At 33.5% G+C, this 23,019-nt stretch overlaps 1 protein-coding gene across 3 annotated transcripts in view; it reads left to right on the forward strand.

Moving 5' to 3' along the window:
- The window catches only part of ZNF280D (zinc finger protein 280D), a 110,364-nt gene extending 89,386 nt beyond the window's left edge, over nucleotides 1-20,978 (forward strand). For all 3 annotated transcript variants that reach the window (XM_069459494.1, XM_069459497.1, XM_069459504.1), the window contains 3 exons: nucleotides 9,400-9,445; nucleotides 16,617-16,672; nucleotides 19,029-20,978. In XM_069459494.1, the coding sequence (XP_069315595.1) occupies nucleotides 9,400-9,445; nucleotides 16,617-16,672; nucleotides 19,029-19,656 (730 nt within the window). In that variant the 3' untranslated portion in view covers nucleotides 19,657-20,978. The remainder of the gene's footprint in view (nucleotides 1-9,399; nucleotides 9,446-16,616; nucleotides 16,673-19,028) is intronic.
- The last annotated feature ends 2,041 nt before the right edge of the window (nucleotides 20,979-23,019 follow it).

Raw genomic sequence — 23,019 nt, forward strand, 5'->3', positions numbered from 1 at the left:
CTTCCTTGATAGTAAGATTAGGAGATTTGATACCCAGCTGCACATTATGTTCCCTCAGACCCTAACTGGAACAGCGTGGTAGGGTGGGTAAAGAGCACAGGCTCTGCAGCTGATGGCCTAGTGTGGCATTCTGCACTGCTCCTTGCTAGGTGTGTGTGACTTTGGGTAGGTTATCTGACCTCTGTGTCCCAATTCTTCATTTGTGAAATGCAGATAACAAAAGTACCTACTCATAAGATGTTGAAGGAATTAAAGGAGTTAATATGTGCAGATAGTACTTGGAAAATAATTGACACATAGGAAGGACTATATAAGTATAAAGTTATTATTATACTACTATTCATGATTATATTTCTGCCCACATTTTATTCAGATGGAATTACTCTAATCTTCAGCCTGTTTTTTACTCTAACTTTCCCATACAAATCATTTCTGTTAGCTTTCTTTTCCTAACCCAGTCTATCTTTCTTTAGAGTTACTGTATCACGTATTAGTCATACCTTTAGATTTTTGGTGTGTAAAGCTCAGTAAACTTACATTTTTAGGAAATGTCTGTGAATGCTTCTAGGTTCATTTTAGCCATAACTGTCTTTTATAAATAGTATCCATATTTCCCCCTAAATTCGACTGCCTTATGCTTGACTACATTCTGGTTCATCTCATACTTTCAGCCTACTTCTCTAATTCTGAGATCCTTCTGCAGCCTCACTCTTGTCGCTTCAGTATTTGACCCCCTGGAAAAGCTTACTGTCGTCTGCAAACTTGGAGAGGCCACTGTACATCTCCTTTTCTATATCATTTATTAAAATAAAGGATCCCACTGTTTTTAATCTTCTACACTGAAAAATATGTCTGTTTATTCATAGCACTGTGAGGTATGGTGTTGTGAAAGGAGTGCAGCTTTGAAATAAGGTAGTACAAGGTTTACTAGTTTTGTGTCTAACCAGCTTTGTAGCCTTGGATAAATTACTTAATCTTGTAAACCTCAGCTTCCTTATCACCAGAAGATATATAACAATTCTTTGCAGGGTAGCAGTAAAAATAGAGATAATGTATCAAAATTAATTATTTAAATTATTAATTTAAATACATTTATTTAATTTAGCTAAATATTTAAATTACTTGGCACTGGCCTTACACAAAGTAGGCACTCAATAAATAAATGCACATGGTTGTTGTCACTGCTGTTCCAGCTGCTGCTGCTACCTCTACCACTACTACTGTAACTGCTGCTGCTCCAGCTGTTATTCCTGCTGTTACTACTGTTATGACCACTACCTCCTAATGACAGGGGGCCTTGGGAACTACTTATCAGTGGAATCTTCTCATTATTGACTGTTTTAGTGGCAATACATCTACATTGTGGTTATTCGTAATTTTGTCTTAAGAGTTCACAGGTCTTGTAGTACATTCCTCCAGACTGCTGGGTGGATGGCATCTTATTACCATGCTTTAATTGAATCTATTGTCAGAATTGAGTGTAATTCTGGCTCTTCCTATCTAAAGACTATGAACCAACATTGCCCTGTTGAAAACTAATACAGAATCCTCTCTGTTTAAAAGGAAAACATTTCTTTTTAGCTGACTTAGCTTTTCTTCTTAGAGAAAAACCCTTTTTAAAAGAAAACTTTTTATTAATTACTACCAGGCATTTATTTCCAGAAATCTTGGCTACTTATTCAAATACTACTTATGAAAATGTATAATTGCACTAGTTAGCAATAGTCATGTAGCTGTTTCTTTTGTAGAACTTTGAAATGATTTTTTAAAAACTTGCCTTTCTCAGATGTTAGAGATGTTGTAATTCAATCATGAAACTGCTCTCTTCTGTTTCCATCTTATCTCCATTTCCCTCCTCCTCTATCCTCTCCAGTATATCTGTCTTGATAAATTAATGATAACATAGAATAGAAGTAAAGGTTTGAATTTTGTAAGATTCTTCTTCTTGACAAAAAGTTGAGAATAGATAATTCTCTGTAGCACATATTCAGAGCATGAGAATCCATGGTAAATTCATAATAACTCAAGCCTGGAAAACTAGGCTACTTAGCCAGTTGTCTGGGTTTTGTTTTTTTTTTTTTTTTTCCTAATCAAATGTCCAAATGTTCCAAAAGCCACAATTTGAAGTGATTTTAAAAGTTCATTTAGTTTTCTGAGTGACTTCCAAGATTGTTCTAAGCAAAATACAATGGAAAGGGCATTGACTGGAGTCCGAATACCAGCAGTTCAGGACTCAGCTGTCTCACTAACTTTATGGTAAAGTTACCTCGGTTCTTCACCTATGAAGATTTTCTTTTTGTTGTTGTTGTTGAGACAGAGTGTCACTCAGTGTCCCTTGTTAGAGCGCAGTGATTATAGTCACCACACACTCGAGGTCCTGGGCTGTGAGTGACCCTCCTGCCTCAGCCTCCCGGGTAGCCGGGACTACAGGCATGTACCACGACGCCCGGCTGGGTTTTGTGGTTTTGTGTATTTTTTTTTTTTTGTCTTCTTTTTGTTTGTTTGTTTCTTATTTGTAGGGTATAGAGACGGGGTCTCACTGTGCTCAGGCTGGTGTCAGACCCCTGAGCTACGGCTATCCTCCTGCCTTGGCCTCCCAAAAAGCTAGGATTATAGGCATGAGCCACCACGCCCAGCCAAGATTTTCATAATCAGTTAAATCACTAATACCATGTATATGTCATATTATTTTTGTGAAATGCCATACCAGATGGGAATCTAGACCTATTCCCAAAGTCAAGTATCACTATATTCAACCACTTTATAAGTCTTACATTTGAAAATACTACTTCAGTTAAAAATGTTTACTCATTGAATCTGTTACCATTGAAGAATATGTAAGAGGTCATTCCATTATTTTCCTGTGAGATTCTGAACTTACTTCGAGGAATTACTGGTTTTGGTCACAATCCAAAGTAGAGAGTTTTACGTCTTCAAAAATGGTCAGGGTGTCTTCATTTCACATATTTAGCAGAACTTTTTAAAAAGCAGACTTATCTATTTATTAGTTCATTTTGGCCTTGTTTCCTTCTCTAAACTTTTGAAATGTGATTGGGATTGGAGATATTGGTGGCTCATGCTCCTAGATTCTCTCATCTTACCCCAGACATTAATATCTCAAACAAGATCTTCAGGAATTATAAAATAGTTGTTCCCTTTTAAAATAGATGTAATATATTTGCCCCTCTTCTATAATTGCAAGTCAGTAGACAGGACCTGTATATCAAGATATGGTGGTTTCTGGCAGTTTGGACTTCTTTTGATATCTGCTAAGCAGGGAAGAATGTGATACCCAGTGAGATGGAAAGATAAATGAAACTTTAGTCCATTTAGGACAAGAGGTACCAACCTCTACCTGTGATTCTGAGGTTATTGCCATTTTTTCTGTTTTTTGGTCCTGAGGATAGTTGCTTATAGATTATAAATTAAATATCCAGGATGTAATTCAATATTGCCAACAAAACAAGATAACAAAATAGAGCCCTAGTCTGGCATTAAAATCTTATGCCTATATTGATTGTCTTCTTTTTATCTTCACATTTTTACACACAAATATTTTGGTCTTTTTGATTCCTTTCTCCCTGTCTTTACCTAGTTTTTTCTTCTATCCATATAGAATGATTTTTCTGCTCTATCTTTGCTTGCTTTAGATGACCAAAGCCTACCCAGGTGTTTTGAAATGGGTAGATCATCTCATAGTAGAGCAAATAGGGCTGCCCCTAAGGGGAGTAAACCAACAATCAAAATTAATGTCTAATGTGTTGTGTTTGAGGGTGTGGCAGAAGCAAGGCAGAGGAATCTCAAAACAGTAGAGATACTTAGGTTGTAAAAGGAGCCTGTGTTGTACATGCTGAAGCAAATTCTGAGCAGGAAGATTGATTCCAGACTACCCACGGTAGAAATAATAGCTAACATTTACTGAGCACATACAATGTGTCAGACACTGTTCAAAGTGTTTTGCATTTACTTATTTAATTCTCACAGATTTATGAAATATGAACTATTATTGTCCTGATTTTATGGATGAGAAAACTGAGATACAGATATATGTTAAATAATTTGCCCAAAGTCACATAGCTGTTAAGTGGAGAGCCTCAATTTAAATTCTGGCTGTCTGTCTCCCGGGACTAAATTACTGAGTACTTTACACTATTGCTTCTCTGCTTGTCCTTGTGGATCCAAATGTACTTGCCTTGCTTATGATTGGCTAAGGAACCGGATAGGACTAAGCTTCATTGTGAAGACCTCCTTTCTGCAGAGGAGTAGGCAGCAACTGACACAGCCATAGCATTGGGACAATAATTTAGCCTCCCAATCTTGGGGCAGTATTTCTATGATGTATGGACAGTAAAACATTTGAACAAAGAATGGCATGAATTGTTCTTGTAGTAATATTAATTTGGCAGTGAGACTCAGCATGTTTTAGAGTAGAAAACATTTAGAGGCAGATCAGTTAAGCTTTTTCACTTTTCCTGGCATGATCATAAGGGAGCCTGAGTCGCAGGAGAGCAATGTGCTGTGAGACATTGCAGTGGAAATTTGACAGAAACCCACATATTTAATTCTGGTTCTGTTGCTTAATGGCTTCATTACTTTAGCATTTTTAGGCCTCATATTTTCTCGTTCAGAAGATGGGGGCAGTTGAATGATGTAATCTCTTAGGACTCAAGTCTAACTCTAATATACTATATTTCTGAACTGAATTTTGAACTGGTGGAAAAATAATAAATAGTAATAAAAATGGAGGGGTCATGCTCTGGGTGTTGATTTTGGAGTTACCTGAATAGAAGTGATGGTTGTAATTGTGCATAAGGATGAACATACACAAGAGCGAGAAGGTCTGAGTTGTAAGTATTTCCATGTGAATGTTCTGCAAGCATCACAAATTCAGTATGTCAAAATGGAATTAATTTTTCCCCACAAAATATACTTTTTTTACCCCCTCTGAGTTCCTTATTTTGATTAATCTCTTGCCACTCGAGGCCGACATTTGGGGATCATATTTGTTCTCCTCATTTACTTTTATCCAATGGATGCTTCTATTCTGTTGGTTTTAACTTAAAATGTCCCTGAGGCTTCCTTTTCTCCATTGACACTGCTGTTTTAGTTGAGACAGTGATTAACTGTCTCTGTCTCTCTCTTTTTTTTTTTTTTAAAACAAATTCTAGATCCTGATCATTAACTGTCTCTTAACAGGACTCCTTGACTGGAACTTGTCTTCTACCAGTACTGCCCTTTCTTTTTCTGATATACAAATTTGACCATACTTTTCTATTAGCCTTAATATTCTTAGCACGAACACTTTAGCATGATATTAATGGGGTAGGGAACCTGGGGCCTTGGGACCACATGTGGCCTTCTGGATCCTTCAGTGCAGCTTTTTGACTGAATCCAAATAACAAATCCTTTTTTTTAAAAGGGCTGCAGCAGAGAAAGATGAAGCTTTTCTTGCCTCATTTGGTGCTTTAAAAAGAACAGTCCTGAAATCAGAATGCTGCAAGTTCCCCACCCCTACGTGCAGTTCTTTGTATAGCTATTGCATCATATAGATGTCTCTTTTCTAAAACTTTCCACAATTCTTTAAATATTTGCTTCAGTGTGTTTTCTTGACAACAGACTCCTTGAGAGGAGAGACTGTCTTTTTTTTTGTTTTTTGTTTTTTGTTTTTTTGAGACAGAGTCTTGCTTTGTTGCCTGGCCTAGAGTGAGTGCCGTGGCATCAGCCTAGCTCACAGCAACCTCAAACTCCTGGGCTCAAGCCATCCTTCTGCCTCAGCCTCCCAAGTAGCTGGGACTACAGGCATGCGCCACCATGCCCAGCTAATTTTTTCTATATATATTTTAGTTGGCCAAATAATTTCTTTCTATTTTTAGTAGAGACGGGGTCTCGCTCTTGCTCAGGCTGTCTCGAACTCCTGACCTCGAGCGATCCACCCACCTCGGCCTCCCAGAGTGCTAGGATTACAGGCGTGAGCCACCGCGCCCGGCCGAGACTGTCTTTTTTAACTTTGGACCGGAACATTTAACACAGTACCTGATGTATGTGCAGTATGGTAAATGTTTAGGCTCAGTTTCCCTTTCTGCACAGAAATCTATTACACTTCTCAGAACAAATAATCAGAAATGGTACAATAAATGTTTTACTGCTATTTCTTAGTGTGATGATTACTGTCTTAAATTTAGTTTTGAATGGCTAAGTGGAAGGTCATGAGAACTGGTTGACTTTACTACTGGCTTATTGTACAGCCTCTTTTCATCTTGTTTACTATGTTTACAAAGATTCTTAAATTGAAGATTACGTTTTAAAAATCAGCATGGAAATTGTAAACTTTTAAATTTATTGGAAAAAAAGGGACTGTGGCCTAGCTCAAATGAATCTGAATATTTTTCCCCTTACAGCTCCACTGCTTACCCCCATGGTATGTTTATAGTGTGAATGAAACTTCAAAGGAGCATACTACTGTAAGTGAACCAGAATATTCATTTGTGTGTGGCCTTGGATTGGTCATATGACCTGCAGAAAAATGTAAATAGGGCCGTTTACTTAATTTTAGACTTTAGAGGGAAAGGGTTGTCTTCTAGAAATATATCAGAAAGAGTTATTTCAGCAGGTTTCCATAGAAGAAAAAAATTACTTAATTGTAATCTTGATCAATAAAGATGTTGAAATCAATCGCCAGTCAGTGCTTCAGTCCTCTTTGCATTGAAATCTTAAATAGGGTAATAGGGTTTGTTCTAAATATTACACTACATTTTTATATACTAAATTATTGCAACATTCATGGGTGAAAGTATAATTACCTAATGGCAGGTCATTAGCTCAGAACTTTGAGCTTAGCAAATTTCACTGTTGTCTACCAAAGCAATTGAATATTTGAAATGATGACTATTTCAGCAGGTATCTTTAATGAGTAAGAATTAAAGGTAAGAAAATTTTTCTTCTTTTCTAAAAGTCTTAATCCTATATTATTAGTTGTATTAAAATTTATTAAAGTATACTTTTATAGTTACAGAATTTTAGTGTACATTTTAGTGATGAATTTATAACTCAAAATTTGTAATGTACTTTTTTAAATTTTTTTTTAGATTTGTTTTGCTAAATGTTTTCACTCATTATTACAATCGATCCCTTAGAGACAAAGGTAAAAGGCATAAAACAAGATTGGGATCATGGGCCTCTTAATGCTAGTTATTTCAATAACTTATTGTGTTTTTCACCTACCACTTTCTTAGCCAGCAAAGTGAAGAGTAATAAAAATGTAACCAACTCTCATTGCAGATATACTAAGAGGACTCAGTTTCTGCAACTGAAATGCCAGCAGTGATAATTAAACATGCTTAATGGCTCTCATTTTAATTGCTGCATAAAATTAATTTATTATACTAACCATATGTGAAAATGATTAGCATGGTAATATTTCTTTTATAAGAATATAAGGTCTTACTTTGATAAGTTTTGCAACAGTAACCTGAAAAGGAAAAAATCTTTTATAAAATATTTTTAAACTCCTTTGACCAATTTATTTCAGTTTTTCAAACTAAATTTAAAACGATTAAATGCTTAGAAATAAAAATCAGTTTTAATATACAAATTTATTTCAAAACTTCATTAATTCAATATCTACTTTTGGTTTAGACTAATTTTTCATGTTTTCTTATTGATACTTTATACATGTTATTCTTTTTTTTTTTTTTTTTTTTTGAGACAGAGTCTCACTCTGTTGCCCGAGCTAGAGTGAGTGCCGTGGCGTCAGTCTAGCTCACAGCAACCTCAAACTCCTGGGCTTAAGCGATCCTACTGCCTCAGCCTCCCGAGTAGCTGGGACTACAGGCATGCGCCACCATGCCCGGCTAATTTTTTGTATATATATATTTTAGTTGTCCATATAATTTCTTTCTATTTTTAGTAGAGACGGGGTCTCACTCTTGCTCAGGCTGGTCTTGAACTCCTGACCTCGAGTGATCCACCCGCCTCGGCCTCCCAGAGTGCTAGGATTACAGGCGTGAGCCACCGCGCCCGGCCACATGTTATTCTTAAAAGTATTATTTTCCCATGTCCTTCATTAAAGCAATGAAGTTTTACTATATACTTAATGTAATCTCATCTTTATAAAACTATTGTTGACAAATACTTGAGGCAGTTATAAAATCATTAACCCAAAATATGATCGACATTTGTATATTTTGTCAATTTTTTGTGCAAGTTTTATTCATTTCAATTTGTTTGACAAATTACTTACAAATTATTGTAATGGACTACCAATATAGTGGTTCTGCCAAAAAAAGGACATGATCTATTTTAAGTTGTTTGCAATTTTGTGTAATAAATAAAATGTAGATAGATAATTACACAGCTTATTATTATTAATATCTATTACAGCATAAGCATTTATAGCCCTAAATTTTAAAATGTGCCCTCAGAGTATGGATAAAGAAGGAAGGTGTTTGCCAACTCCATATTTCATTGACTAGCCATGAAGGTTGACATTTCTATACTATTAGATATCTTTATTTTTATCAGTGAAATTTAAATCAATATACTTGTTCCTTATGTTAAATATACAGTTCTTTAGGCGTAGCTGTTAAGCGTTCATAAAGTTATGAATCACTTAACTCTTGATTAATGGCATTTCAGATCAGGTAGGCACTCATGCAGATTAAAATTGATTTTAGTATATAATATCAGAATTAGTATTCAGAATCAACAGTTTCTAAAACAAAGGCCCTTTAGATAAGCTAGCTTTTATATTAAATTGATTATTTTGCAAGATTTCCTAGATGGCATATACTTTCAGTGTTACAATAAGTTATAATTAATATTTTTTAGAAATGAAGTTTAAAAAATTTATAGTTGATATTTGAATAATGCTTACGAAAATTTTTAAGAGAATATATCCTTCAAAATTCTTATTTCTGTGATTTTACTGCCTCCAGAGTAAGTTAATTGTAATAGATACTGAAGTGGCATTATCATATTGAATTTCACAAAACATAAAATATTTATCTTTTTTTTCTTTTTAAGTCCAATAGTAAATGCTGAGGCATATTACATATATAAGCATATAACCTGCTTTTATTTTTTAAAGAGTTAATTCTTTTTTTGAAACTGTTTTACTAATGTATATATCTTATATTTTAAATTGTACTTAGCAAAGAGAACATTTCTTAAGTGCTCTTGTTTTTAGAGAAGGAAATACCTTCATATATGTCTTTATTTATTTAGCACATTTATTGAATCTACTGTTTATTCTCATTTTATTTTTACAGAAGTCATTTACTATTATAGTATAAAATGTACATTAGATTTGTGTTTTAGTTATTTGGACATGCAAAAAAAGTGTTTCATAGTTTACTGTCATAAGCATAAAATAATATATTCAATGCTTATTTTGTTTTCAAGATTAAAAAATGAAGCTCCCACCAAAGAACAAGAACCTGGGTCTAAGGTAAAGTTTCTTTAATTTTATACCTTAAAGGTTTATACATTTGAAAGGATTGTTGGTGTGATTTTTTAAAAAATTTCAATTTCAATATGCATGCATCAATAATAATTGGGATGTTATCAGGAAGAAAGATAATTGAGACTTTAAATTTTTTAGTAGATAAATAAGTAAAAATTGTAGGTGTTTTTGTTTTGACAAAGACATTATGTATTTCACTTGTCTTATTTAGTTCAACTAGTGAGTAAGGGAGATAAATTTATGAATTAAAAATCCTGAAATCTGTACAAACTCAATCATTTGGTGCATTGGAAAATTAATCTTCCCAGATGATTTAATTTTCTGGGACATTTAAACTGTCAAAGATTTTAACTAATTTTAAAATAGAAATATTTTGAATATATATTAAATATATTTCAGCTATCTTAAACAGCTACTCTTAATAAGTCTCAGAATTATTGTATAAATGTTATTTACTAGACAGTCTGAGTGTAGAAACAGTTTTCCTTGAGTACTTGCTTTCTTGATATTAATTTATTTTAGTATTGCTTAATATTATTTGCCTCTTTTTGAGTATAATAAAGTGAAGCAGCTTTGTCATTTATCTTTTGACCATTCTTTTTGTCTTGGATAGTACATAAGTGAAATAAATTGAGGCAGAAGTAGCAGCTTTCTTCCAAGCAGCTTTCTTTTTTACCATGGAAAGTTTTCTTTTGTTTAAGAAGTTCTTAACTACAAATAAATTGCTTTAACAGACATAAGATTAACAGACACAAGATTTTTTTCATTATGTTTCCTCTTGAGTGAGTTTTGGTAGCCTGTGGTTTTCAAGGATTGGTACATTTTTATCAAAGATGTTAAACTCTATACAATTACATATATAGAGTTGCTTGAGGTATTCCCTTTTTATCCTTTTAATGTCTGTTGGATCTACAGTGATAATCCCCTCTTTCATTCCTGATACTGGTAATATGTGTGTTCTTTTTTTTTTTTCCTATTGTTGTCATATAGACATACTTTTATATATGTTATAAAGACAGAATATAGTGTTTCAATTTTGCTGTAGACATTTATCTTTAAATTTAAAGCTTAAAAAATTAACTTTATATTCACCTTTATTTTTACCATTTCTATGCTCTTTATTTCTTTATGTAGCTCTCCATTTCTCTCTCTCTGTATGTGTGTGTGTGTGTGTGTGTGTGTGAAAAAGAGAGAGAGAGAGAGATAGCACATTTACATTAAAAATTCTCCTGGAGCAAATATGGCCGGTGTATACAAGGTTGTATAGGCTGATAGTTCCCCCCTAAAATAATTAGGCTAAATTTGTGCCTTGCTTAACTCATAATCAAAATTTAACATGAAAGAATGCTTCATCTGTGAATTGAAATATAATCATCTTTTTTAGTATTGTACAAAGGATATATATTTTGGGGGCAGGGGAGTTGAATAAGCAAATAAGATATTCTTGTCTATTCTAAAAAATGACATTATTAATAAAACCACATACAGATATCACTGGGCATCAAGGTGACATGTAATCAAGACAGTTTGCACACAAATTAAAGATGTTTATCAAATATTAAAAGATATACTATCAAATAACAAAATACATTATACTGAAATTGAAAGCATGTTGGTACAAATAGATAACAAATTTTTATGCAGATTATATGGGATGATATTTTTGAAACAAGTAGAAGTTAAAGCTGTAATTACAATCAGAAAACTTGACTATATGTGAAAGCTACACACTTAATAAAAGGCCTATCTTTTTGCTTACAACAACTGAAAGTAATTTGGAAAGTATGTTTGATGAATATAAAACTTTAGCAACAGATATCCGTTTTCTTCTCAACTATGAAAATAAAAAAAAAAGTAAAGAAATCGGAAACATATGAATCACTCACTGGGTGAAGAGTATCGATAAAGATGAGGAAAGTGCTTATCAAATAGAAATCAAGATTATAAATGGGCCGGGCACGGTGGCTCACGCCTGTAATCCTAGCACTCTGGGAGGCCGAGGTGGGCGGATCGTTTGAGCTCAGGAGTTCGAGACCAGCCTGAGTAAGAGCGAGACCCCATCTCTACTAAAAATAGAAAGAAATTATATGGACAGCTAAAAATATATATAGAAAAAATTAGCCGGGCATGGTGGTGCATGCCTGTAGTCCCAGCTACTCGGGAGGCTGAGACAGGAGGATCGCTTGAGCTCAGGAGTTTGAGGTTGCTGTGAGCTAGGTTAACGCCACGGCACTCACTCTAGCCTGGGCAACAGAGTGAGACTCTGTCTCAAAAAAAAAAAAAAAAAAAAAAGATTATAAATGCCCCAATTTCATATTTTAAATAGAGATATGAAAAATTAAATGAAATATCTTCAGATTTTGAATTTATAAGCTGGAGAAAAGTGTTTTCTATAAATACATCTGATTTACAGAAAGCAGCCACCGAATTGGCACTTAAATATTCTGACAGTTTAAGTTCTATAGAAATTTCATATGAAATAATTTAAAGCAACATATAATATCAGTAATTTGTAATATAAAAATCAAGATTTGAGTTTTCTAAAACTTATTAACATATTTTGCTTAATCTTATACAGATTTGGAAGTGGTATTCAGAATTTTTAAACAATTCCAGCCACAATAGCATTCAGCAAAAGTTTTAGTAAACTGAAGTTAATTTAAAATTTTTTAAGATTGTCATTTGGTCAAGAGAAATTGTGAGACAGGATAATTTGCTCATTTGAAAACAAGATTTAAAAAAAAAAGAATTAGATTTAGAAATATATTATTGATATTTCCTTTCATTAAGGTCAGGAAAGTTAAATGATAAAATTCTGGTTTTGGCAGAAATAAAATGTTTATTTTGTTTTCCTCCCCCCTCCCTCCCTCCCTGAGAAATAAAGTGTTTAGACTTAAGTTAGTGTTCTGAGTTTCAGTTCACCTACTTTTCGGTTTTTCAATAGTTTTGACTACTTTAATATTCTGGGAGGAAAAGTTTAAAGGTACACAAAATTTATATATACGGGCACACATTTTTCCTTTTGTCTCAGGCTCCAGTATAGCTTGGCACAGCACTGATCCCAGCATAGCTACATCACAGTTTTTGAGACTATAACTTATGCTGAGCCAGAAAGTATACTATGATTTCTTTTCCTTTCCTATACCTTGTTTTATTTTTCTGGAGTTAATAATATGTATCTTTTTTACTCATTTGTTTAGTTTTCTGTGCACCAATGCTGTTTTTAAAAATTTCACAATTTGTCTGTTTATGTTTGGAAATATTTTTTCCAAACATTCACACCCATCCAAAGAAAATTGTTGGAGGGTCTGGAGACCTCTCAGACTCCTTGCCTCAATTTAAACCGGTTGCTCTCTAAACTTGTGTATAGTTAGTAAAATTTTCCTTTGCTACTCTCTTGTGTTGGATGTCCTATTTGCTGAACCATGAGTTCCTCTTTTCTTGGTTTAGTCATCATTTTGATGAATTGTGCCGTCTACTAGCTTCCACAAAAGGAGTGTATCTTTTTTCAGTCCTTCCATATCTAAAAATATATTTACTTGAATGATAATTTGGCTGAAGTACATAGAAAACAATTCCTATGCAGTTTTTAAAATATTGTTCCACTGTCTTCTTATGTCTGATATTGTTTTTGTTAAGTCTGATAAAAATTCTCACTCCAGTTTCTTGGTATTTAGTTACTTTGTTCTTGTTGGAAACTTCAATGATTATGTCTTTCCCTGATGTTTTCAAATTTCATACGTTCACCCGTCATCCTTTTTTTATTCATCCTGGTAGGCATTTGACAAGCCTTTGCAATTTGGAGATTTCTGTTTGGAGGAAGTTTTCTTGTATTATTTCTTTGATAAATTTTCACTTTCATTGGCTCTGTTCTCTTTCTTTTGGGAACTTCTATTGATCTGACATTGGGCCTTCTGAATCATCAACTCCTTTAATTGTGTGGTATTTTCTTTCATGCCTTCCATCTTTCTGTCTTTTCTGTTCGATCTTTTTGAAAAGATTTTCTAAACTTAATTACTTATTTTGGTTGCCATATGTGTAATTCTGAAGAGCTCTTTAATTTTTTATTTGTTCTTTAATTATTATGTTTTTATAGTTTCTTGCTATTTTTTAATGAGTAAAACAACATACCTCTTTGGGGATATTAATTACATATATTTTTTTCTTTTATTCCCAGCAATGTCTCTGAGGTCTCTAAGTCCCTTTCTTTATTCCTTTTTGTTTATTTTGATCTTTCTCATGTTAAAGGATATCATTAGTTGTATAGTGATCCTTGGCTGCCCATACCTAATTGAAGAGTGAGCCTGAAAAATTCATTGAAAACCCTATGTCTTTGGATGGGAACAGGGCTATCTTGCATAGCCATACAGACTGTGTACTGCAGAACTCCAGAGGATACTATATTCTGCTTAGTACCCTCAAAAATTATCAATGTTTGCCATATTAGAAATTAAAATTGTGAAATTTAAAAAATACTTAATTGCCAAAAATAATAATCATAAACCTATTATATATTAACATAAATAACATATATTTTTAAAAAATAACTGTTGTCCAAAAAAAAGAAACTTAAGAAGAATGGCATCATTTTACACTTTTGTGTCTCTCTTTAATCTTGAGCTTAACAGAAGAAAACTGGATTCTTATGTCTATTCAGTCTGTTGTGATAATGTTGTTTTGGTTGAAATGTCTGAGGAATATCTAGCCTTACCCAGTACTTTGTTTTTGTATTTGTTTGTTGAAATGTGGAATTTGACTCCATAATCACTGAACTTTTTGCACTTTGTTACATCAAAATCTATTTATCTATTTTACACTTTGAATGGTTCTTTTATCCATACATTATTTTGTAACATTGTGCATTGGTCATTTGGAAAATATTGGTTCACTAAGTTACATAAATCTTCCAAATGTTGGCATATTTCATTATATAATATCAAGCAGTCACGCCCATTAATGTTAGTATTAATCAGTGGCTGATAATGAGTTTTCCTGAAGTATAATTTTTCTTGATTTTATTACTAGCAACATATACTTTCATTGTTTTCCTTGATATGACAGACTCACTTCGTTAATTTTCAAGAAAATGCCTATTAAATTCTCAAGTCTAAATATCCATAGTTTGATAGTTACTCTTCAAAATAAAAATGTTGTTCCATGAAAAAAAACATGTGGCTAAGTACAACTTTCAACTCAATCACAGACCTACCTGTTTCCAGTATGCAACAATGGGGCTTTATGCATAACTTTCCATTTTTGTCACCCAAAACATGGAAAAGATATGAACTCAAAGATTGTGATTTAATAAAATAAATTTTATTGCTTGTGTGTGGTAGTGAAGAATACAATGACTACTAGTACAATTTGAATTTGATGCCACTGCCTTGGTTTGTGTTAAAGTGCCAGCATTTTTACTCACCACTGTTTAGGTGCCAAGAGTTGTGACCTCACTTGCCTCCTGAAAGTGGCATGGATTCCCCAGGTGTCCATGTCCTCCCACTTGGAGGACCACTGATGTAAATTTCAGTGTGAAGGTTGCCTTCTGGATTTGTGTGCTGTACAACCTGCACAATCAGCATGGGAATTGTTTAGACTTCAATGTAGGAAAATCAGGTGCTGAGCTGACTGATTAGTTTGATGAGGAGGATGCTCTCCAAAGTCATTATGGGAAATCTTTCTTTCAGGCTGATAATTTTCTCCAAAGAGAAATCTTATAGATTCTATTGGGATGGTAGGATGGAGAGTGAGTCCTCTGGCTGCTGGCATTCTGGGAGCCAGGCAGGGAGAGGGACTGTGGATCTCTCTACTCAGTATGTCGACTTTTACTAAATCTTTCTGTTTTCTTTCAGTTTCTCATACCTGCCCTTTGCTGTTCCTGGTGTTCACAAGTCTAGACTGTCTGCAGTTCAGAAAGTTAACCTGTAGCCTCTTTGGGAGGAGAAGGGATAGGTACCTGTTGTGTGAGTTGGGGGAATGAGCGTTTAGATTAACCAGCAGCCCCTGTGCATCATTTTTACGCTTTATGTACTAGATATTGTACCAGCTTCCTCCAAATACCAAATGTCTTAGGTTCTCTGGGCAAATTGACTCTCTTTTACTTGCACTTCCCCACTGCAGACATTTTGTTGTAACTTCCTCCATAATGCTAAGTCAATTACAACTCCTCCAACTACTTTCCATCTTCTGAAAATTTGTTCAGATCTCTTTAGCAATTAGTATTTTGTTTTCTTGGTCTTTATGAGTGAAAATCTTTTATTTCTTTGCCTTCATTTTAGCAGGGTTTTGGGAGGTAAGGAGATAAATGTGTGTGATTAAGACACCATTATCAATTTTACGGGCTTGAGTCAATCTACTATAGTGGTCGAGAGCTAGACCTAGATTTGAATCTTTACCACTTACTGTGGTATTACCTTGGGTTCTCTGCTTAACCCCCTCAATCTTATTTCCCATTTGTAAAAGTGGTGTTTATAATATCTAATATGAGGATTAAATGAGATAGTGAATGTAAAGTTCTTAACATACTGCCTCACGCATCATATGTGCTCAATAACTGGTAATTGTTATAAACTGTTAGGCTGGCCTCTGGCTTACTGAGGTTTTACTATATTTTTTCCTCCTCATAAAACATTTGAAATAAGCAGAATATTTCTTTAATTCGTCTTTTGGTTTCATATTCTTGGTTTGACAGTGGAAGAGTTACCATGACTCTAACTATAAAGTCATAAATTCAGAAATGTTTTATCTAAATGTCTGTCCTTAATATGTTTACATAAAATACTGTGGATATATTTGGTGTTCAGATTCAAGTTGTATTTTGCTAGTTTTCTATTCAAGTAATTGTAATTATGACCCACCCTTGAAATAGAGGTTAAGGAAAGTAGGTATAATATAATTTGGTAACTGCTTCTTGGCCTTGATTCAGCACCTTTTGGTACACTGAAATTCTTATAGGTTAAAAAAAATTGTTTTAATCCTGCTTTTATTTATGAGAATTATTCTAGCACATACTTTATATTTAAAAAATTATTTTTCTATTTCTTAATTATAATAAGTTGCACATTTACATTCCTTTTTATCTAAAAGTTGAATATAATAAACATAGGTTTCTTTAAGCTTAGCTATGTATGTAAAAGAAAAGTATTATTAATCTTTTCAGGAAATTGCAAGACCTAATGTGGCTGAAGGAGAAACAGAAACATCAAATTCTGAAAGGTAAATATAAGGAAAAATGGAATCTCTTGAAATGCAAGTATATATAAAAACTCTTGAGCTGAATTATTTCACATTAATTGGTGAAGGGCTATTTAAATTTTTGTGTATAGTGTTGCTTTCAGTAATGACTCTTAATTAAAATTTTAATACAACAAAAATATACTCTAGATTCTTGGCTTTTAAATCTTTTAAAATACAGGGTACATTTTATAAGTTGTTAAATTTTTTAAAAATTACTTACTAGTAAGTAAACTGTTAACAAATTTTGTTTGCGCTATTAAATGAAAATAGTTACATGATGCTACATGTTATAAGATGGGGACAATGATTGCTAATAGGTAATCTTAAAATCTTTTTTTTTTTTTAACTATTTTCAAAAAGCTGTGGAACTACTTCTGTGGTAGGATCTCGACATAAGAGTTTCAAAACCTGGAGATTGGTTTTTAAAATTTTAATGCTTAGGTAGAACACTAAGGAACACAAACCTTTTTAGCAAAAGAGTAACCCAGCATTCTAATTAGAACTTTATTCCAGATAAAGATGATTTTATTTTGCCTTTTAAATTAAGTAATTTCCCCCTTTTCTATGTTTATGCCATTTATTTTTATGGTAGGTTGCTTGTTAATCTTTTGAAATTGATTAACCTATTGCCCCTAAAAAGCAAATTATGGAATAAATCTTTATGAAGGTGTTTCTTAGACTTCGCTAGTAAAGTTATCTAGCTTTTTCTTCACCTAGCATTTTTCCTAGAGTTCTGGGGGCAAAGTAAACAACAGTTCAACTAAGGAGTTAGAAAATGCAGACTAGTTATCTCTATATTATTTAATATTTTTATAAATTGTAGTTAGTCCAATATGATCTGAACAAAAATAAGAACTATACAAATTTGGAATGAGGAAAAAATTAAAATTTTTTGCATATGATGTGATTGACCAATAATATCCAAGAAATGAGCTAAGAATGATTAAAATTAATGAAAGTATTAATTAAAGTAGCTTGGTATAAACATAAGGATCTTATACCACTAACATATGATTACAGAATATAATGGACAAACAAGTTCATTCACATTAGTAACAAAAATGAGAAATTTATAGAAGCTAAATGAAGAAAAGCGAAAATATACTGTGACAGAAAATAATACATTAACTTGCATGACAGACCATTTTACAAATTAATTTATGGATTTAATAAACATTTAGTTGAAAATCACGATGAGATTTGTTTTAGATACTGACAGCCTTAAAATAACATTCATATTTTTCCATTTATTAATACCATAATATATTTACTCATTCTTCTGTTATTGAATATTAGATTGTTTCTGTATTCACTATTTCAAACATTGTTTTAATGAGCATCCTTGACAAATATCTTTTACATTTTTAAACTACGAAATTTATGGGGAAAAGTTGTAGAATGTGAATGATAATAAGTACATTGTTAATCAACAGTTGTTAAAACTGTGTGCTATTGGCCCAGGAATAGTCTAAAGATAGATCAGTAGAACAAAATATTATAAATAGCAGAGAAATAACCTTATACAAATAATAACAAAGTAAATAATAAATGACCATTGAAAATGTTCCCTGGATATTTGTGCAATTCATTAGAAAAAAGTCCAAATTTTAGGTGGATTAAATGTGAGACATAAGGTATATATGATCATTAAATTTATTTTTGGTAGAATAAGCATCCTTAGATCTGGATAAGGAACTGGAGATCTTAGAAATCTTTTTCTGATATTTTATGATTCACTAAATAGTTTCTGTTAACACACCAGGGTCAAACACACACACAAAAATAAATACATGTGCAAACATATGTATGTTGTATGTTTATACATTTTTTTTCGGACATGTGTTTATATATTTTAAATTAGGCTATTAAAATTTAAGGAAATGTTTATGAATGCTTATCTAATTGTGCATAGGGAAAGACATTCCAACCACAAGATAGTTTAAATCGTAGAAGAAAAATAGATTTTTTTCCCAAATATATTCCTTATTTTAGGTGCTCTCAAAAATTAACAGAAACACTTAAATTTTAGTTAAAAATAAGCAGGAGGTATGAACAGATGAAAATAATGACAGCCAGGACTAACACCAGTTGATGAACTCCCCAGGTCTCCTTTTAATATGTGACTCTAGAGTTTGTCTCACAATCTTGCCTAAGAAATTGGCTTCCTCCTAAATTGTAATGTCATGGCAAGGACTAGGGACTTGGATTTGTTTTCCTTTTTGGTAGGAAAATGTACCTTGACATTTTTTATTTTTTAGAGTATATCTTTATTTTGATAGTGTTCAAAAACATTGTTTTATGATGGAATAGATAATAAATGGCTTTATTTTTTCAGTAAACAAGATAAGGCTGCTGCTTCAGGAGAAAAAAATGAATGTGATGCAAATTCATTTGAAGGCTCATCGGCAGCAAAAAGTGAAGAAAGCCTAGTAACAGTTTCAGATAAGGAAAATGTTACCTGTCTTGCAGACCAGAAAACTGGCTCAAAGAAAATCTTCAATTATGACTCAAATATTGGTGCAGATAAAGTGGAAAAGGAAGAACAAATACAGCATGTTTGTCAGGAAATGGAGTTGAAGATGTGCCAAAGTTCAGAAAACGTAACTTTATGTGATCAGATTAAAGATTACAACTCCAGCAAAGCTAAGTTTTCTTCGAAGAATATTAAGGATTTGCGGTTAACATCAGGTGATGTTAGCATTGATCAGTTTTTAAGGAGAAGAAATGAACCTGAATCTGTTAGTTCTGATGTTAGCAAGCAAGGCAGTAGTCATTTGGAACCTCTGACTCCATCGGAGGTACTTGAGTATGAAGCCACAGAGATTCTTCAAAAAGGTAGTGGTGATCCTTCAGCCAATACTGATGAAGCAGTGTCTGAGCAAGCAGATCACATTCCTGAAGAAAATAACCCTAGCACAACAGAGACAACGGTAGACCTGGCAGATGAAAAAGAAAGAAGTTGAAATTAGTCATTCTAAGTTTTAGTATACCAACGGTAAGGGCATTTGGAACACTGCTATCAGGTGAACTCAGTGGTGGTGGTGTAGAGTTCAGAAATAGAAAAATATGAGGGAGGTCATTCATACATTTTACCTGTATGTTCAAAATGGGTTATTAAACAAGTCAATTCACCAATAATAGCACTATTAGCATGGATTTCTAAGAAGTTTTTAAAAACATGAACAGGATTTTAAAGAAAGTTAAGTTTGCAACAGAAAGATCTCATTTAATAGTTTTTGAGGAAATGGGACTTAGTTGCTAATATGAGTTGATTGTAAGAATATTAGTTATAGTAGTAAAACTTTTCAGACTTCCATCAGTCCTTAAATAAATCCTTATTAACTATATACCCTTTTTAATTAACTTAAAGGAAGAGATTTGGAAACTTTTTACCTTTTGGGAATAATTGATTTAAAATAATGGTTGATTGGCATTGTTAATAAAGGCTTTATTTTGCATATGATACTGGTAAATGGAGCATGCTTAGAGTGCTAAATTGATCTAATGAGAATTTGGATCAACATAAACTTAATTTTGGATTTAATATAACATTCCAGTCCGTCAGAAGCATGTAAACAGAATATTTGAATCTGTGTACCTCCATACAAATGTTAGCCTGCCAGGCTGTAAGCTTACCTTAATTAAACTTTCAGTGAAAGTGAAATTATTAAAATATAAATTTATATTTGTGCTTTTTTTGTCTGTATAAGCTGTGTAGAAACTCCTTGATGTACTAGTTGTATAAAGCAGAAACCCATTGTAGAAACTCCTGTATCTCTTATGCTTTTAATATTGTTTTAATGATCTTCTTTAGAAATAGACCCATAAAAATGGTCTGGAAGCCAAACCAAAGTATGGTATAATGTAAATATTGTAAAGCCGTAAACTGAAAACATGTCCTGAAATGTATTCAGCCATGTTTAAGTGACTTTTCTTTAATTGTAAAATAGAAACTTCAAATGGGACCTAAAGCAGTGATGTAAAAAATTGGTTTTGGGAATTTAGCCTAATTTATCCATAAGATGGCTGCTAAATTGATTTTTCAGTTGTTTTCTATCATCTAGAAAAGAATAGATATAGAAATGAATAATATGAAGAACAATAGTTTGCTTTGAAGTACTAATAAACTTTTATTTAAAATGCTACATTTTTACTTCTTCAAATGTGCTTTGAATTCTTCAGTTTTGTTTCACTGAATGTTATATGTTTTAAATGACTATTAAAATTCTGCTGTATATAGTAGTTTTTGAGTAAATATTTGAAATAAAAATATGTCCCTGAATAATTTTATTTTTCAGATCACTGCTTGATTCAGATTACCTTTGGTGCCTTTAGAAATTGTATACTTGTTCAAAGAAATTTCATGTTAAAATTAGTGGTAATTATCTCATCTCCAGTCAGGAGCAAGCAATTCAGGTATGCAAACCAAAACTTTGGTAGCAGTGCTTTAGAGCAGTGGTTGGGAAACTTTTTCTTTATAGGGCCAGATGATAAAAAATTGTGGGCCATGTGGTTGCAATTACTCAATTCTGCCTTGTATCATGAATGCAACTGTAGATTATATGTAAATGAGGAACCTGTTTATGTTCCAATAAAACTTTATAAACACAAAGAGGACGTTGGCTGGATTTGGCCCATGGACTAAAGTTTGAATACTCCTGCTTTGGAGTGCTTAGACTTCTTTGATAAGAATATGAAAGCCAGTGATATACTCTAGTGACTGCCAACGAAATATCAAGATGCCTTAATGTATTACAGCTCCCTGTTACCTAACAATACAGTTATGATTGATTATAAGTGTAGTTTAATGATATTAAGAAGCATGGTATTCATTTTGTTGGATGGTACTTTTATATTGAAACTCTACATACCGTAGTTATTTGTATTATTTCTTCCCTTTTGCATCTCTCCAGCTCTCCAGTGTTTTAAGGAAGAAATTACAATTTTTTTCACCCTATGACTTTTATTTATTTATTTATGTATTTATTGAGACAGAGTCTCACTCTGTTGCCTGGGCTAGAGTGCTGTGGCGTCAGCCTAGCTCACAGCAACCTCAAACTCCTGGGCTCAAGCGATCCTACTGCCTCAGCTTCCCAAGTAGCTGGGACTGCAGGCATGTGCCACCATGGCTGGCTAATTCTTTTTTATATATTTTTAGTTGTCCAGCTAATTTCTTTCTATTTTTTTAGTAGAGATGAGGTCTCCCTCCTGCTCAGGGTGGTCTCGAGCTCCTTAGCTCAAATGATACACCCGCCTTGGCCTCCCAGAGTGCTAGAATTACAGGCGTGAGCCACCGTGCCTGGCCCACCCTATGATTTTTAAAAGAACTATTCTAAACATTTGATAAAATGAACTAATAAAATATGAGTCACTTTGTTTTGGCTATAAGTAAAAAGATGAGAAAACCAAATATCTGGGCAATTATTTGCCTAAAGTTACAAAGCCAATATTTGAACCTGATTTGATCTGATTCAAGTTACTGTTTTTCCATCAGTCCTCTGGTTCCTAGCATTTATATTGAATATTCTCTTTTAAAATAACTTATTTTTTGCAAATAACCCTCCCATTGATAGTACTAATTATAGTTCTATTTATTTTCCCTACAGTGACTATATGCATATGGAATGAAAGATTTCTTAACCTATAGAAAGAGGGCCCATAATCTCTTTTATTAATAGAAATTGAGGACTTTTACCAAAAGAGGAGGGGTTAGTGAGTCATTTTATTAATAGGAAAGATAGCATATATTTTAAAGATATAATTTATAAAATAATTATTGAAGTTTTTTGCCCTTGTGAGCCCAAGTACTGGAGTGCACTGCAACTGCAATTTGGGGACTTCTTGAGGCATTACATCAGGCTGCTAGCTCGTGATGTAGTGTCCCTTGCTTTTCCCCAGTACCCAAGCTGTGGTGGCAGGTGCCATACTGGGTTCACACCTGTTGTGGGACTTTGTATTGCCCAGGGACCTTCAACTATTGTGTCTTAACTCCACCAGATCTCCCCACAGATATTTCCCAGCACCTGCTGGGATTGCTGCAGCTCCACAGGGAATCTAGACCCAGAGGAACAGCAGGATTCCTAGTAGTGTAGCCTTCAGGGAATAGGAAGTGGGAGTGTACCCCACCAAGGGAGCAGTACCTGGGACAAAGGAAACCAGAGCATATGCTTTTCTGTGTCCCAGAACTTCCTGCCTGGGGGCAGGAACTGCTTGCACCTCTTTCAGCAAAGGCACAGGCTCTATGCTGGGATTTGTGGGGGAAGGCTGTGGTTCTGCCCTAGAGGTTGAGCAGCCCTGGTGCTTATGGAGGAAAGTGGAGAATGGGA

This window comes from Eulemur rufifrons, chromosome 2 (assembly GCF_041146395.1).
Source record: "Eulemur rufifrons isolate Redbay chromosome 2, OSU_ERuf_1, whole genome shotgun sequence".
In the NCBI taxonomy this organism is placed as follows: domain Eukaryota; kingdom Metazoa; phylum Chordata; class Mammalia; order Primates; family Lemuridae; genus Eulemur; species Eulemur rufifrons.